Genomic DNA, 17,907 nt, shown 5'->3' with positions numbered 1-17,907 from the left:
ATGAAAACGGAAAGAAAGGTGAACCACTGCTGTAGTGGGAGGTTTTCTGCTGCTTCCCGTTCCAGGCTGTCTTTGTCCAAGGTGGCACCTGCCGTTCTCCCGGGTTGTCCTGGCAGAAACTGGGACCTGGAGCCTCCCAGCCCTGAGCGCGGCGTCTCCAGTGTGTGAGCTGCGTTTGCCCTCTGCTGTTGGCTGATGAAACTGTTCCCTCTGCATGATCCAAACGGGAGTGTAGGAACAGCAAGACCTGGAGAACCAGAATGGTTACCCTCGAGTTTCAAACACGCTTACAAATCGTGACACTTAAAGAAGTGACACCCCAGAAAGGGATGAGACTTTAGTATACCTTTGTTTTATATTCTCAAGCTTTTCTTTGTAATCACAAAGACCAGAAACCTTTTTTTTATTTAGTTAGTTTTCATTTTTCCCTAAGTAAAAACCAAAAATTAAGCCCCCCTGAGACCAGGGATTCAGGTGTGACTGAATCTCCCTGCTGAGAGCAGGATGAAAGGCTGGGTGAGCCCACAGAGGAAGGTGTGAGCAGAGATGCCCTGGAATGGCAAGAGCTGCTCAGCAATGAGGAAAGATGCCCTGGGCTGAGGGCTCAGGTGGCTCTGGTTTCTCCCCCTGCTCTGGCATCCCAGAACTGCAGAGCTGCTCCCACCTGGGCCCCAAGCCTGCTCCCTCTGCCCTCTCCTGCAGCCATCCAGCCCTGGCATTGCCAGGATGCCCCAAACACCCTGGAAAGGACACAAGGGCTTGTCAAGAAATCTCTTGGCATCTTGCCACGTGTTTGCAGGCTGAGATCAGCACTCGGGCTCCTCTTGTTGCTGTTTGTTTTCTCCCTGGCTCCCAGCAGCCTCTCCCTGTGCTGTGGCCACTGTTGCCCTGCACAGAGGGGCTCAAACAAAGGTGTGGCCAAATGGCTGAGAGGATTCCTCTGGGCTGGGGGGATTCCTCTGGATGTCCTCTCACTCCTCCCAGGACTCGTGGGCAGGGCAGGGACTGACCTGGAGTGTCTCTCCTGCATTCCCAGCTGGCCCCAGGGAGCTGGTGCCCGTGGATGGCTCAGCCCGGGGAAGGAGCAGCACATGGGATGTTCAGTGCTGAGATCTTCCTCACACCTCCCTTTGGAAGTGGCTGCTGGGATTGGCCACTGTAGGAAGGCTGCAGATCATCTCTAAAGTGCTTTTCCACAGCTCCTAGGTGGAGATTCTGTTCCATGCATGGCTGAGGCTTCACGAGGTAAGTGTTGAACTGGCTGTAACAGGGGGACACAGGAGGGAGCTGATTTTCCTGGCTCTCTGACCACACAGTCCCTGGCTCAGGTGACCCCTGAGCTCCCAGGGCAGCTCTGCAAGGAACACTGACCCACAGCAGGACATTCCCCAGTTCTGTCTCTCCTTAGAGTCCTTCCCAAGGCTGAGAAAATTAATAATAAGAGGTCACATTTGCAAGCACCACAGAAATGTAAATGCTGAGGGTCTTTATGGGCAGTCAGCAATTACAGATGAGAAAATTTATATATATGTGTGTGTTTATAGACATCCAAATTACCTAGACTGTTCTTAAAGGGCAGCAATGACTGGTCCTTTTGCATGGCTGTTTCAGACCTTGGATATTAAGTAAGGAGAGCTGAAAGATGGATAACAGCTTTGCATCTGGAGAAATGGATCCTCTAGCTGGTATGTGGGCAATGAGCTTCCATTTTCCTCTGCACAGTCATAGCAGAGACTTGAGTAACTTCATTTTAAACTGAGGATTTATCACCTATGGAAAGACTTGAGTGCTTAGTTTAGTCTGGATTGCATCACTTCAGGCACAGTGGAGCAAATATTTTGAAGTTTGGAGAGTGCTGGGCGGTTTTGTAACTGCTCAGAGCTCTCACAGCAACACCAAAGCTCTCACTTTCATGCTGCTTTTTGACAGAAATCTGCTCTGTGAATCTTTCTCAGCCTAAAATCATCACAGCTCAATTTCTGTTCAATGTATTCAATAAATCCACTCCAGGAGCTTCTCTGCACCTGATGTGTCACTTTGGGGGTTTTTCCCTAAAAAGACATGAGCCATTCTTGCTCTCACAAGTAATCCTGAGTGGGATGTTTTTTGTAAGTAACCACTACAAATAGGACTGAATTGAGGAATTCAGTTCAGTCTTTCTTAAATATGTGCCAATATCAGCGAGGATTTTGCTGAATAAGCACTTCCACAGCCCAGAGATCATGAGCTCTGACAGAACTGAGCACACACTGAAATACAAAAGCAGCCCAGACACAGTTTTTCAGGAGCAGTTCTGTGTTTCAGCCACCAGCTCTGTGCTCTATTCTGGCTCAGACATTTTATAGTGAAGATGCTAAAACATGTTTTTCATCTCTTGACTCCCCAGACGTGGCCTTGGCTTGGAAGAGTCTCCAGGAGGCCAAAGCAGTGGTAGGTGTGGATCAGGGAACACTTGCTCTCACATTCCTTTATCACTTTCTCTCAGCTACCTGAGCATCACCTCCACAGTGTTTGATTCCATGGATATATTGTCACTGAAACATGTAAACATGCCATTTGGGTTGTTCTTTTCCAATGAACATATCACCTCTTTAATCATTTGCTAAATATGATTAATAATATATTAATAAATAACAAAAAGAGGGTAAAGGGAAAAGCAAGGAATCTTACCCAATTTCACAACACTCTTCCAAATTAATGGCAAGAACAGGCAAAGCTTGGCCTTGCTTGTGTTTGAAGCCCTGAGCAGAGTAAAAGTGTCACTATATTATAGCTGACACTCACTGAGCTGGGACATCTTCTGAATTCTCCCTGTCTTATCATCCTCTTAATAAGAAACATGATAGTGTTGATATCAGGCACGTCAGAACTGGTATTGCTTGGATAAATCAGAATATTATCCAAATTCATGGGGTGTTGCTTGCACAGCAAAGGCCTGGCACCAGGATCCCACTGTTGGAGCTGCTCTTGGCTGGGTTTGCCTCCAGCTTAAGCTGTTTTTAAAAACATCAGTAAAAATCTGCAGCCCAAATACATGCAAAGTGTAAATAAAAAGAGAGGTGATTTCATCTCTTATCTTCCCAGTCAACTGCATTCTTTCCAACTGTAGGAAATGCCACATGGAACATGCTCAGACATGCCAGTATTTACCCAGTAACTAGGAGCTGCAAAATTAATCAGAGAAGCAGTGTGTGCCAGCAAAAAGCTACCAGGGGGAAAAAAAACCCCAAACATATGTCACCCTTCAAAAGAAAAATCTGCCTTTTCACAGCTACAAAGGATTGAAAACAAATTTTATCATCAAACATGGAGTGGTGCCAAATCTCAGGCAGCCAGAAGAAAGCTTTGGCACGAAAAGAGCTTTGGTGAGTTCTGAGTTACTGGGAAACTGCTGAGATGGGACTGCTTTGGTGCTGGAGGGAAGGGAAGGCGACAGGAGACAGTGAAAAACCCTCTTTATTGAGGGAAGTGTCTATTTTTATCAGCTTTCTGTGATGTCCCCAGCAAAATATCACAAGGCACACGGAGTCACACCTTGCTGAAAGAGAGCTCAGGCAAAAGCTGCAGCGCAGTAAAAGCTCCTTTTGCTTCTCCTCTGAGGTGTTTTCCCCAGAGATAACTGAAGGGATGCACATGCAGCATTTTGTTTGCTAACTCTAGAAGGAAATACACAATTGTGTTTAAAATCATTTCTGAAAGATAAAGGGGGAGAAGGAAAGGAAATACACAGTGTGTTTAAAATCATTTCTAAAAGATAAAGTGGGAGAAGGCAAAAAGCAGGAAATCCAACCAAATTCCAGAAGACTCTTAAAAACTAACGACAAGAGCAGACTTCACTTATTATTTTTGCATCTGCTGGGTATTTGTTTGTGAGGTGGCTTATTGGCTGAGAAGAGTTTCAGCTGCCAGATTTCAATATTTATTATGGCTGTTATTTCCTCCTGAGCAGTAGAGGTTTGTGCCATCCCTGCCTGGATCCTGCTCTTGGTAACAAGGATAGCAAGAGGTGTGAGTTGATCTCTTGCTGGAGCTTGTGGTCTTGCTTGGGAACCTTTGTTTTTCTTCCCAAACCATTTGAGCAGGGGAGGGAAAGATGTCTGGCACTGGGTTTAAATGACAGGGGTGAGATGTGACCTGGTGGAGGACACTTTAACACCCAATCCTGTGGGATTCAGGTACCTGGGACACAGGGGGCTAAAGGCAGCACAGGTTTCTGTGCAAGCTGGTGACAAATCCTCACTCTGCCCTGGGTGGCACAGACAGAGCCCACACAGAGGTGTTTTCACCAAACTCTCCCCTTTCCATCCCAGAACTGAAATTCTGGCAGGCTGTTTCCCAAGTGGCAATGAAATATTACCCAGGTGTCCAAAGGGCCAGGTTTGGTGGGGAAATAGTCCCCAGTAAAAGGAGCTGTTTGCATTGAGTGGTTAAGGAGCATTTCTGTCATTGACATGGTTTTGCTGTGCTGTAGATGGCGAGAGGAACAAAGATGAGACGGCTCTGAGTGAGAAAAAGAGCAATGAGATTCCTCCAGCTCACAGGTAAAATATAACCTGAAAGTACAGCACTTGGGGGATGAAGAGATGAAGCCACACATAAAGGGAATTAAATTCTGGGATGCAGGACTTCAGGAAAAGTTTAGCACATTATTGTTTATTAGGAAAAAAAAAAAAAAGAAACAAAAAATCACCAATTTCACCCTCAGAAATGCTGACAACAAGGCACTGGAGGAAGGCAATCCCTGACATCAGCTCTCTGTGTTTGTCTGCCCATGCTCATAATTACTCTTATCAGACCATTGTTTGCATTTTACTTTTCTAAGATTATCTTTGTTTGCCTAATTTCTGGTAACTGGCAAAATGCTGATCCTGTGGAGACACTGAGCTCACCATCAGAGCACGTTGTAGAAACTCAGCAGTCATTCATGTCAGTGTACTGACCAATTTAATAACACATCCTGCATGTTCACTCTTGGTTTTCTTTTTCCTAAGGAAGGGAAGCCCTGCTGTTCTCTCTGCCTGGTCCCAGACCTGTTTGCCTGAGAGCCCTGCTGTGATCTCTGCCCCTTCCAGAATGATCCCTCTGTCCCTCAGGGGAGCCTCCCACTCAGCACCTTCCAGCCCTTCCAGGAACTGGGCTGTGGATGGCGAAGGCACGGCTGGGCCATGGGCTCCTGCAAAGAGCCTGTGCAGACCAAGAAGGGACAATTTCAGGGATCAGGCAGATTCAAGAGGTCACACAGCACAGCAGGAAAGACCTCCCTGCTCCCTGCATCACCCACCTCACTCCCCTGCAGGGAGCAGGTCATTCTCAGCTGGCCCGTGGGGCAGCTGGAGCAACATTGCCATGGACCACCTTTCACCAGCCAGCAAGGCCAGTGAGCAGAAGCTGGAAGAGCTGTGGAAAAAATCACCCCAAAATAAGTTGGAGCAACTCAAGAAGAGGATTCAGGAGCAGAAGCAAAGGCAGCAAGCAGGACCCTGGGAGCAGAAGCCCCTGATTTCTGCTAAAGAGCCACTGCCAAAAAGAGCCCTGAAGAGAAAGGTGTGCAGGGTGGGCTCTGCTCCTGCTGCTCCAGCTCACAGAGGTCAGTAGTAGTCTGGAATCTATGGAGAAAGGCTGGAACTGTGCATTACCCAGCAGAGCTTTGGCACAGCTGAATAACTTCCCACACAGCTTCCACCCCACCTTTGGTCCATATTGGGCATCACCCATGTTCTTGTGATAAATGCATTTACTTCTGCAGCTACAAACTTCCCTGGGCTGTCCATCCCACCCTGCTCCCTCCTGAGGTCACTTCTCCACTGGATTTGCTTCCCCCAGCATGCACAAATCCATTCATTTCTTTCCACAGAATAGTAAACAATTTGCTGCAAATCTCTTTTCTCCCCTTTCCTCCCACATCCTTTTGCCACATGTAAAGCATGGAAGGGGACACAGCAGCACAGTAGTGCAGAGGCATCACAGGTATTTAAAGCAGGAATTGTGCAGTTCAGAGGCATTACAGGGGATTTGACAGTTCATTCAATGGAACTACAGCGGATCTGAAAGCAAATATTATTAGACTGTCCTTGTCCTGCTCTGCTGCTAAATTTGGGGCTGAAGAACCCTCCATGTACAGCTGTCACCTTAGTTTAGTGTGGTTTAAGATCTCAGATTGCTGGGAGCAAGGCATGGAGTTGGGAGCAAGGCCTGCCTGGGGAGAGCCCAGCAACCTCCTCAGCCAAGGGGGATTACTGAGGGAATGTGGGACTAGAGAAGAGGAGCTGAAAAGCTGCACATAATAAATCTTATTGCTGTAATAGCATTAGTGTTAATTCATTGGGCACTGGCATCCCTGTCACACACCACCAGCTTCCACAGGCATTTCCCTTGGATTTGCTCCCTGTCACCTTTTACAGTGATGTTTGGAGGTGTGTTTTGGTGTTCCCCTGGGGTCTGTGGGAGCCAGACATCCCTGCTGCCACCTCCCCTTTCCAGCTGCATCAGGCAGTGCTTTCTGTCCTGTTACCCCTCCTAATACCCAGAAGCCAAAGCCACAATCCGGGCTGAGCCTCTTTTGAACATCCCAAGGGAAGGCTAGTTTTGTTTTTAACCCAGATCATTTTATGTAACTGAGTCAGGGAACTGCCAGACAAACCATTCAACTTGCAGAACAGAGGCAGCCCATGAGGCTGAGGATTAACAGCTCCAGGCACTCAGTTCTGATGCATCTAGTTCAGTTTGTCTCCCTGTACTCTACCACTGAAAAAAGTGTGTCACAGCTGCTTGGCCAGATAATCCCTGTGTCAGACACCTGCAGTGCAGCCCAGGGAGCCACTTCTGCCTTTCACACATCCACGAGCTCAGTGCTGCTGGGTACCAGCATCTGCACAGCTCCTGGGAGACTAATGGGTCTCAACACCGTGTTTGTCTTGGTTTCAGTGCTCTGAACCCGAGGTCTGCTCTCTCCTTGCCTGATGAAGGGCACAGAAGACCAGGTAGAAAGGGGTTAATCATCCCTGGACAAGGAAGGGGCTATAAAAAAGCATCCAAGACCCCAGGTTAGCAATGAGGTAACATCACAGTTTGTTAGAGGCAACTTGCCCAAGCATCCAGTGTTTGCTCTGTTAGTCTGGATCTCCAGAGGTACCAAAGGGAAGGGGTCCCATTGCACCCACTGGATGTACCACTTAGGTCAGGGCCATGCTGTATGGACAGACAGGGTCATGGATAAAACCTCAGGGATGGATCCAGGCCAATGCTTGCTTTGCTGGGACATCTGTACCACCAAAACCCAGCAAGAGTCCTGCTTGTTTGGTGGCCAGTTTCATTAAAAAGACTTCTTGCTTTTGCATTCCAAGGGAATAGGACTGGGATTGGTTTGTTGGGTTCAGCACTCATGTCTGAAGTTTGGTTTTAGCTGCACACTAATTCTTTTCTGTGTTTTATTTTCCCATCCTGATTAAAGACCAAAGAGAGAGAAGCTCAGCACAGAGAATCCAAACACAAAGCCAGAGGCAGCCTCCACCCAAATCCTCTGTTCTGGAGAGAGCTGGAGTAGGGAAAGGTAAGGATGAAAATCATGAGAAATTAGATGGTCTGATGGACAAAACTACTGGAAGTTGGTGGCACCTGGAAACTCACCTGCCAAAATTAACAACCTGCTGGTTGTTAAATAACACCAAATCCTGGGATCCACAGCCAAGGACCCAGCAGGTTACACTGAGCAGGTACCAAAGAAAACCAGTGAAGGAACAGACACAAACCATCACTCATTCCAGGAGGCAGAAGATGACTCCTGGCAGCACAAGGTGGAAAGGCTGAATTTATGGATGAGCTGTTTGGCAAGTCCCTTCCCCACACAACCCCCAGGCACTCCATGGGCAGAATTTGCCACAAGTACCCTCTGTGCCCATGGGCATCACCCAAAAACCAGCCTGTGTTACCTGTGACAATGTCACACCACTGCCTGCAGCAGTGAAATCCCAGACCTGCCAGGATTAAAAATCATCAGAAGTGAAAAATAAGTCCTATGTCCTCGGTGGGAAGAGCTGTCTGTCACCTGTTCAGTTCTGTGCTCCCTGATGAATTGAGTGCCACCAAAGGCAGGGAGGTCCTGCCAACCAAGGTAGTGAAAAGTCAGATGAACAGTCCAGAACTAACTACAAAGTCAACGGTGGGAACAGGAATCTCAGTTGACAGTCCTCAGTTTTATTTGAGAGGTCTGAGGGCAGATTTGAATGTCTGCTGTCATTTTACCCACTTAAGGCTATTACTTTGAATAAAAGTGGTTGCCTTCAGATTCTGTGGGGAACAAGGCAAAGAGTGGAAGTGCTGTGGGTTCTACTTCACACCAGCCAAGGTACCAGGGAAGTAACTTGTGTGAAAGAAAAAAAGCCAAGCAGATGGAATTATGAGCATAGTTACATCCTGTGCTCTACTACCTAAGTATGATTTAAAATGCATGAAATATGTAATAATTTCCTTCTCCCTCCTTTTTTTTTTTTTTTTGTTTTAATGGATTGTTTGAAAAATGGCTTGATCTTCCTCTGAGAGTGGGTCATAATAAGACCATGCCACGTGAAGCATTCATCATTGTAACTGCCAGTGTCATGGTGTCTTTATTGGCTATTAGTTTCTGTCAGGGAAGGAGCCAAGGCAGGGCTACAAAGAGATGAATGAGGGGCAGGGGTCAGAGCCAAAGTACTCAGGAATTTGATGAATTATAAATTTGCTGTAGTTAACAAAAAATTAAGTCACAACAGCTATAAAATATTCATCTGTTCATAGGTGGTGGGGGGGAAAAAAGCCACCCAGGAGAATATTTAAATCAAAAGATTTTTTTCTATCAACTGTTCTCATCAGAAATGCAGCTGCTCTTGAACTTTAGCATCATAGTTTCTGTAGTTAATGAACACCGTGCAGATAAAGAAGAGATTTAATTGAAATCAAACATCACGGTGAAGCAGAGATTGTTAGGTCTGCATATTGCTTTGGTGTGTTCAGAGAAACTAAGAGTGTACAAAATAAGTGCATCCTTAGTTTTTAGTACTGCTAACCTGGGAAACAAAGTGATCCAGCAGGTGTTTCCTTAAAGACAGAGATGGATCCCAGCCCTCCTGAGCCCAACAGACTCTGCAATTCCATCCATGTTCCTGCTGTCACACACCAAACTGCACAGATCCAGTGCTTCAGACTCTGACAGCTTCCCAAGGAATTCCATGGGATTGTAGGAAGTGACTTCAGCCCCACAGAGAGTGAAGCTCTTCCTTGTCTGAAAAACATCATTCCCCTTGTGACATGACCTAAACCCATAATCCAGATGAGCCTCCAGAGCACTTCAGGGGCTGCTGCAAGTTAAAAAATAAAAATAAATGGCTCTGACTCCATCAGTGGCCATGGTACAGAGGAGATGTTGCCTTGCAGCTATTCCCAAAGCACAGGGGAATCTCAGGGCAATCCCACTGACCAGTCAGTCTCTGGAAGTTCTTCATGTCCAACAGCTTCCCTGACTCAGAGGTGCTGCCACAGACAAGTTACTGAAGAGAAGCTGGAAAAGCCTGACTCAGAGCACTGAAACACATCTTTGAACTGATTTAAGAGTAAAATCTTTCCTAGGAAAAAAATTAGCTTGAATATTTTAATTGGAAGAGAATTTGGGAGGGGGGGGGAGGATTTCCATGCAAAACCCAACTAAGTACCTGTTTGGTCACCTTGTGCTGGAGAAGTGTTTGCAATAAATACATAATTGTGCAAGTATTGGCATGCTGTGAATGCAACCTGAAATTATGAAGTAAAACAGTGATAAATGTTGTCTATTATGTGACACCACCTATTAGGCAGCAGTAATTTGTTTGTGCCTCGTTCTGCATCGTTTATATCTGCATTATACATTGTCCCTCGTCCCGTGTCGTTCATTGATCCTTCCACACCACATCCTGCTGAGTCTCACCACTTTAAAAACGAATTAGTTTGCTCTAGTGAGTTTGAAGTAATCACGAGGAAAAGAATAATTTTGTTTTCCCCTTCTGTCCAGTTCTCAAACGTGCTGGTACCCAGTAAAGACTTTTAATAGAGTTACAATTCTCTTTTGAAGAACACTTGAGGGGCTAATCACAGAATCATAGAGTAATCATAGAATAATTCAATATAAATGCTGTATTTCAGGTGTGAAGCTGCCTGGTGCTTCTGCATGGAGAGAAGGTCAGAAGCTGGCCAGAAAGTTGCTTGGTCCACCCCCTGAATTTCCAAATCTGAGGAGCAGAGCTGCAGAGCAGAGCACAGCAAACACCCTCGGTACAGCTGCTTCCCTCCAGCACTGGGTGTTTTGGCAAACACACACAAAAAAAGTGGTTTATCAAACCTGAGCGAAACAAAAGGTTTCCAGGCCCTTCTGAGCACCCTTTTCTTTAATGACTCTTGCAATAACAATTGGCCACTTCAAATTTCACCTTTACAGATTTATCTTCTCCCTTGAATGTCACAAGTTTTACTATGCCTGAAAATAGTGCTCAGACCTGGAGCAGGTTTTAGATGCACATGATAGATACAGGAATTGATACTCCCTGGAGTAATAACACCACTGTTGTTTCCAAATGTTTCCCACAGAACTTGGTAGAGGATTTGTGGCAATGCCAGCGATGGCAAACAGCTGGAGAGACAAGGGAAGTGAAGCTGCAGGGAAGAGCCCTGAATTCCAAAGCTGCAAGGCTGTGGAAAGGGGCAGCAATGCACCAGCTGAGGATATCAACCAAACACTCAGGAACCTCCACTTCCAAAGCCAGTTCCATGATGAAAACAGACATACCAGGCTCTCAAAAGATACTGTAAAAGGAAAAAGATCCCTAGGGATTGTTCTGCAGCAATCCCTAGGGATCCATTCTCCTTCCCCTGGACTTTGGGGCATAACTCCCTCTGCCTTCAGTGAGGAAAGGATTAAACCTTCATTAATGAAAGATGGAGCCAAGCCCAGCACCTCAGGAAGCTGCAGCAGAGGGAAAAGTGCATCTCCTCAGAGACAGAAAGGCTTGAGCAGCCCTGCACAGAGAGGGTCTGAGAAAGAAAACCTTAAGCACCCTTCAAAGAGGAGGGTAAACCTTAAAAAACCTCACCCCTACAGCCCCGAAATTGTTCGGGAATTCATGCGTCGCAAAAAGGAAGAAAGAAAGAACAAACTCCTTGAGGAGAAAAAGTCCTTGGTGGAGGCTGCAGAGATGAGGAAGAAGAGATTGCAAGAGGTGTACAGGAAACAGAGAGAAGCTATTGGGAAGAAATCATGTCCTGACCAGATGCAGAAGTTCATTGGGAAAACAGCTTCTGCAACAGGAAATCCTCAGTGTGAGCTTGAGCAGGTAAGTCCTCCAGGAGTGGCACATTGAAACCCCTCCAATCTTGATCAGCACCATGTAGGACATGAAACACTTCATTCAAATGCTTTGAAGTCACAGGGAAAAAAGGTTTTATCTAGAAAAATGGAGCAATTAATTTGTAATTATGGCAAGAACTGCTGGGCTCATTAGTAGGGCTGAAACCCTCGACTTCAGGGCCAAAAACCTGGAAATCTCCATTGCCTGAGCTGAAAGAACAGGTTTGTTGTGTGGTATGAGCAGTTTGCCAGTTACATGAGTCAATTATTAAGTGGAACAAAAGCCAAATATTACCCTCCTGTTGCCAGCTGTTCAGTGCTTACACTGATGGCTCTTCTCTTTCAGGAGCAAACCACTGGGGGAATCCTGGAGAGGAGTTCCATGGCCTGGGTGGATGAAGCATCCTGTCCTCTATTACATAAAGATCACAGAGGCAGGTACTCAGACTTCAAAAGCATCCTAGAAAGCCTCTTTCTCAGAACACACTGCAGATATATTCCTCTCTTTTGTTTTTCTTTTTTTTTAAACAGGAATCAACTTCTAGAAAGAGCTCAATCCCCTAAAAAAGGAGGGGCATTATCTCCTCCAGCACCACTGGAATGTGAATGCTGCTTTCTCAGTCCTCTGAGATGTGAAGACTTGAGGGACTGCTCTCCCCCAGCTCTGCATTCACCTCTGAGCTTCTCCCCTCCTCAGAAAGATGCAAAACCTTCCTCCAAGGACTGGACTTCTGGACTTTCTCCTTACAGAAGCAAACAGGAGCAAGTGAAAGCCATTCACAGTCTATCCAAGGAGCTTGAAGAAAAGATTGACATGGCAACCAAGAGGCTGAGTGCATCCAGCTGGGTTAGAGACTCTGCTGACAAAGCATGGACACAGGCAGCTCTGGACCTCTGCAATGAGTCTTCTTCTGTCCCAGAACTTGAGACTTCTAGGAACAAGGAAGACAGGACACTGACTGTACAAAGGCCCCTGGATGCTGTTGATCCCGATGTGCTACGTGTGTCATCCAACAGGGAATTTCATGGACTGGACAGGGTTGGACTTGTGGGTAGCACTGAGGGAGCAACAGCCCTGGATAGACAGAAGGAAATGCTCATTCTTTCGCCTGGTGGGAGTGCTGGGAGGGAAGAATTACCCTGGATCACTCACAGAGCAGGACAGAGGCACCTTAGCACTGGGGGAGACCTGAGCAACACACTGCAAGGTAAATCATGACATGATGTAACAGGGAGACTCAGATGCCATTGCCCCAGTCTTTCAAAGCTACAAAGCAGTGGTTAATCCTCATCTGCCCTGGGCTATTGGAAGTGTAGTGTCTTGGAAAATCCCTGAGTACTGGGTCTTCTAGACTTTACTTTCCTCTCCTCTCATTGATGTGAAACTATATCTCTTAATTCCCAAAAGTAAGAAAGGAATTATGAGCCTAACCCCATGTACTTGGAAATCTGTGAATAAGAAGAGCTGTATGGAAGTTAAGTGCTCACACATAAGGAGGCAGTGAATAGATGCCAGAGCTTGGGCCATTTCATTTCTACAAAGAGCATATTTATTAAATGCCTTCATTTGTCTTTTTAAAAGGTTTCCCTGTGAGTAAGGGCCCCGAGGTGGACAGGAGCCTATTGCATGAAAAGCCAATAACCAGCCCAGCCTCTCCAGCTCACAGATTCCTCTCTGGAAGGTAAACAAAGGTGGATATATTATTCTCTGCTGAATGTGCCGCACACACACGCACTTAAAATAAATAGCACCAATTCCGCACGGAGCAGACAGCTCTGTGCTGCTTACCCAGAGAATTGCCAGGTAGGACACAAACTAAAAGAGGGAAACCACCTATTTGTAGGGAGCTGGTGGATCAATGAGGAAGGTTGGGCTGAAGTTTTGGAGAGATGGAGCTGGATCTGCTCCCCAGGAGGGAGCGCTGGGAGCAGAAGGGGAGCTGTCTCTCGGCGCAGCCCAGCCCTGCCCGCCTACCCATGAGAGCGCTGCCTTCCCCTTCCCCCCGGAGCAGGGGCAGCCCCGGGGCCGGGGAATCCCTGGGAGCTGTGGGTGCCACGAGGGCGGTGGATCCCCCGGAGGTGTTGGGTTTCCCGGGAGCCGTGGGTTCCCTGCGGCAGGTGGATCTCCCGGGGCCGGTGGGTTCCCAAGTGATGGTGGATCCCTTGGGACAGGTAGATTCCCTGGGAGCCGGGGATACCCCGGGGGCCGTGGGTGCCTCGGGGGCGGTGGATCCCTCTGGAGCTGTGGGTGCCCCGGGGGCGGTGATGGATCCCCTGGGAGTGATGGATCCCCTGGGAGTGATGGATCCCCTGGGGGCGGTGAGTTCCCCAGGGGATGTGGGTGCCCCGGGACCGATGCTTCCCCCAGGGTCTGTGGGTTCCCCAGGGGTTGTGGATCCCCTGGGAGCCGTGGATCCCTCGGGTCCGATAGATCCCCGGGTCCGGTGGATCCCCAGGGGTCTGTGTGTTCCCCCGGACCGATGTATCCCCTCGTTCCCGGTGGGTGCCCCTCTCTCTTGCCATTCCTCCCTCCCTCCGCCGGAGGGCTCCGGCAGCCGCGGGTCCCTGCGGGCACCTGGGGAAAGGTCCCCGATCTTCGTGCGGGGATGAACGAGGGGTTCGATCACCACCTGCGTGCGACAAATTCGTTTCGGGTAATTGTTTTCGCTCACTTCGCTCCCAAAAGCGGGTGAAAAATCCCGATCATTGCAGCTCTGTGGGCTGTGTGCGTGCGGAGCAGCGTCTGCTCACACGCAGCACCTTTCCCTGGACAGCGCAGGGGTCAGAGCACGGGGATGATTGAGGAAAATAGGTTTGGAAGTAGGAAGTTTAGAAAAATGGTTTAGATTACTCACGTTGTTTTCAGCCTGCCTTAATTAAATATTTAATGTAGATGGCAGTCAATATAAACCCCTCTGAATTTAGCCTGTGTCTTAGAGGGCAACAACATATTTGTGTAACTGCCCCTGGTGGGTCATGTCTGGTGGCAGGAGGGACTGTGAAGGGATGTGTTAGTTCAGACACAATCACTACTCTAAAATTGTCCAGAGAATTATTTCTCTGATTTTAGGCAACACCTGAAGGTGTCAGAGCATGCCCTGCCCAGCCTTGGAGAAGCACAAAGCCAGAGGCTCCTGAGGGGCCACACATCTCTGCAGAAACATCTTCCCTTAGACAATAAATCCCCTGAGCCCTGAAGATTACACATGACCTGGACAGGCATTACCAAAGAAAGGACATATGTGCAGCAAACTGGCAACCACGTCCCAAACATCCTGTTCAGAAGAGGGACGAGGTGTTGGTGCTGTGGGATCCTGCCAGGCAGGGATGGGCTGGCTCTGCTCCATGGGCACTCTGCTGGAGCCTGGAACCAGGCTGATTGTGCCAACCTACCTGCAGCGAGCTCTAGTGGGAAAAAGAGCATGTTGTGGGTTTTTTAAGTGAAGGCAGGATATTAAGCTCAGCATTCTTTTTAAGAAGATTGTTTGCAGCTTTACAGCGCAAAGTAAACACGAGGAAAATGAAAATTGGAGAGATAAGCCCAGACAGCTCAGCTTACCAAAGTTATGAACTGTAATTACTGGAATTACCGGGAGTTAAACCCCTGTTCTTTGTGCACAACTACCACACTCACAAAGGTTGGGCTGATTTCTGCTCTGAGAGATCATTGCAAGGATTATGGAGCTGTTCTGTCACAGGAGATGGCAAATGTATAAAACATGAGCACTGGGCACTCAGAGTGTGCAGTGGAGAGAGTCAGAGCTGTGCCTGCACTGCACCTTGGGGAGCACAGAGCACCAGTCCTGGGGTCCATCACTCTTGTCGTGCTTCTCTGCAACCCTAATTCACAGCAATGGCAGTAGGGGCAGAACCCCCTGGGCCCCAATGGGAACAACCCCCCAGCTGTAAGGGACAAGCATCAGAGCAAGTGGAAATAAGACAGATTGCACTGATCTCCTGAACAATGCAATTACTGAGAAAGCAAAGCTCCCGTGTGTTCGAGCAGCCGAGGCAAAGAAAGTCTTCAGAGCAAAAAAAAACCACCAATAAAACCTCTCCAACAATAAATCACAACCCTGTTGCAAGTGCTGCTCCAAAAGATGAGGAGAGCCACTTGCAGATAAAATATTGCTGTATTTAGAGATTAGAAGTGGAAAGTGTTGCTCTATTGTGAATGACTCCAGACTCATCTCCTTGTGGGCTGAGGGCTCCTCTGATGCAGCAGCAACAGCAAGGGGACAACACAAAGGCAAGACCACCCCATGTCTAAACCTTTCTTAGCTGCTGGTAAAGTGGGTAATACAAAGGTTCACAGTAAAAGCCTGGCTTTTGTCCTTGGCTTTTATTTCCATATTATCTACAGTCTAATTTTGCACCTTTCCTGAAGCCTGCACGCTCACGGGAAGGAAAAGGATGAGTCCTTTGGCACAAAGTAGTGGGCAGCACATGGCAGGGACATGGTGAGGCTCCTGTCATCAAGTTATTCCTGAAGCTGATCCATTATCAACTGATTCCTACTGGGGGCACACAGATCAGATCAGACAGAAAGCCATGTGGTGAGGGAGCACCAGTCACCTCAGTCACCTCAGTTCCTCAGTCACCCCAGTCGCCAAAGGAGGTGGCTGAGGAACTTTCCAGGGTCATAATATCTCCTGCTCCAGGAACATTTGCACTGTGAGTCCATGAACTCCATATGGGGGTAGGGAGTGAAGGGAGCCTGTCTTTTGACTTGCACAGAAAACTTTCCAGGGCTTTGCTCCAGGAGGGGCCAGTGCTGTGTCTGTAAAGCTCATCATCCTTGTGGCTGTAGCTGGGTTAGAAAATGTGATGGTAAAATCAGCTGAATTGGGTATATGCTCTGACTTCTGCTGTTCCTACTACTGATAATAAGTTACAAATTCACAGTTGGCTCCAAGAGTTCATCCAAACAAAGCCACCTGTTAAAACTGACTGTTTGCTGGTCTCATTCACAAACACGAAACATCCAGTGCCACAAACCCGGCGCTCTTGGACACGACCTTCTCCACAGCCACTTTCAACGGAACAGTTTTCTGTTTACATGTGTAATTATAGCTCTGAAAACAGCAACTCCATGCAAGAAATCCCACAGGTGCCTGTTGCCATAAGAAATGTTCCCATTTCATGCCCGGCTGCCCTGCAGTCGCAGGGGCGGCTGACGGAGGTTTGGTGCTGATGCAAATGACTCACTGATGGGAATTCTCCAAACTGCCAGGAAACATGTGTGCAATCCCATCCTTACTTGGTTTCACTTACCTCTGTAAGTGAAAAAAAATCACAACCCTTTTGCCATAAATTTAGATTTGAAAGTGCTCTGGGCAGGCTCAGGGCTGAAACAGTTGGATCACAGCTCTGCCTCCTCCTGTGGACCAAATAACACTTTCTCTTTAGCTGGTGCAAACCCAAAGAGCCTCCTCTGGGAATTGTGCTGGTTTGTGCCCATTGCAGAGCTGGCTGTGTCTGGAGGACAAGTGTTGCTGAGCACTCCTGTGTAAGGCAAATATTTTCTGTAGAATCTGCCTTGACTTCCACTGGTGTCCTTCCCAGGACAGAGGCAGGCTTGGATTTAGACCTTGGCATCAGTCTCCTCAAACAGTAGCAGGCATTTCTCAAGAGCCAAAAAACCCCCAGCGACTAAAACACTGTCAAAACACAAATGCAGAGGCAAAACTCAGTGCATTTGCCCAATGAATATTAGAACTGCTTTTTAAGAAATCCCTGTTTCCTCTTCTCTTTCTCTCTCATCCACCTTTGCTCCCACTTTCTGGAGGATACATCCAAGACACGTTAGTGGAAGCTGTTCTAATCGTTTTAGCAGTTTCTGGGTCATGAAAAACAAAGAAAAGCTTATTAACGAGAAAAATGAAATAAGATTTCCCTAAGCTGATTGCCCAGGAAAAAAAAAAAATTCCACATTCATTTTTCTCTGTAAAATAGAAAACATCTGTCACCATTTCAGTGTCTCGGTGTCCCTGCGTGTGTGTCAGCCCAGGCTTGATCAATAAATGCCCATTTTCACACCTTCTTTCCTAATCCTTTTAGTTAAGCTCAGATAGTTACAGACCAAACAAAGTAAAACCAGTTAGGTGAGGTCTTCGTCTGCAGGACTTGGTGCTGACATTGTTTTGAAATATTAAAATATATATATCAGTAGCAGATCTCAGTTGGGCCACAGCCACGCTCAGCACAAGTCCCAGAAACACGGGAACAGAGCTCAGTACTTTGTGTTGCTAAACAGATTTCTTTGCCAAGGTTCAGATTGTGCAACCAAGTCCCAACAATGGCACAGATTGTACAATGCAACCCTCATAAATTAAGCTTCCAAACTGCAAGGTTGTTGTTTCTATTTGCCACCAGGTTGAAAATATCCAGCTCTTTCAGAGCAGTAATTAGAGCAGGTAAAAATGAGTGTTGATAGCTTTCCTGACGACATCAAGGTACAAAAAAGAAGATTTTGTACGTTGGCAGGTATGACTTTTCAGGGAGCCTTTTGTTTCCATTTGACAAAATTTAGCAGTTTTGTTAAAATGAAATAACCATTT

At 47.2% G+C, this 17,907-nt stretch overlaps 1 protein-coding gene across 6 annotated transcripts in view; it reads left to right on the top strand.

Moving 5' to 3' along the window:
* The first annotated feature begins 872 nt into the window (after positions 1-872).
* CCDC187 (coiled-coil domain containing 187) overlaps positions 873-17,907 on the top strand; it is a 37,814-nt gene continuing 20,779 nt past the window's right edge. Inside the window, exons 1-12 of one of the 6 annotated variants that reach the window (XM_064676700.1) lie at positions 873-1,245; positions 1,612-1,685; positions 2,387-2,430; positions 3,272-3,365; positions 4,472-4,541; positions 4,992-5,587; positions 7,451-7,549; positions 10,150-10,278; positions 10,591-11,333; positions 11,694-11,785; positions 11,879-12,555; positions 12,930-13,029. In XM_064676700.1, the coding sequence (XP_064532770.1) occupies positions 1,643-1,685; positions 2,387-2,430; positions 3,272-3,365; positions 4,472-4,541; positions 4,992-5,587; positions 7,451-7,549; positions 10,150-10,278; positions 10,591-11,333; positions 11,694-11,785; positions 11,879-12,555; positions 12,930-13,029 (2,687 nt within the window). In that variant the 5' untranslated portion in view covers positions 873-1,245; positions 1,612-1,642. Of the gene's footprint in view, positions 1,246-1,609; positions 1,686-2,386; positions 3,366-4,471; positions 4,542-4,991; positions 5,588-7,450; positions 7,550-10,149; positions 10,279-10,590; positions 11,334-11,693; positions 11,786-11,878; positions 12,556-12,929; positions 13,030-17,907 lie in introns of those variants that run through there. The other 5 variants (XM_064676696.1, XM_064676697.1, XM_064676695.1 and 2 more) reach the window with 5 other exon arrangements.

The sequence above is a fragment of the Pseudopipra pipra genome, chromosome 20 (assembly GCF_036250125.1).
Source record: "Pseudopipra pipra isolate bDixPip1 chromosome 20, bDixPip1.hap1, whole genome shotgun sequence".
Lineage (NCBI taxonomy): Eukaryota > Metazoa > Chordata > Aves > Passeriformes > Pipridae > Pseudopipra > Pseudopipra pipra.
This window is presented reverse-complemented; position numbering and strand designations above follow the sequence as displayed.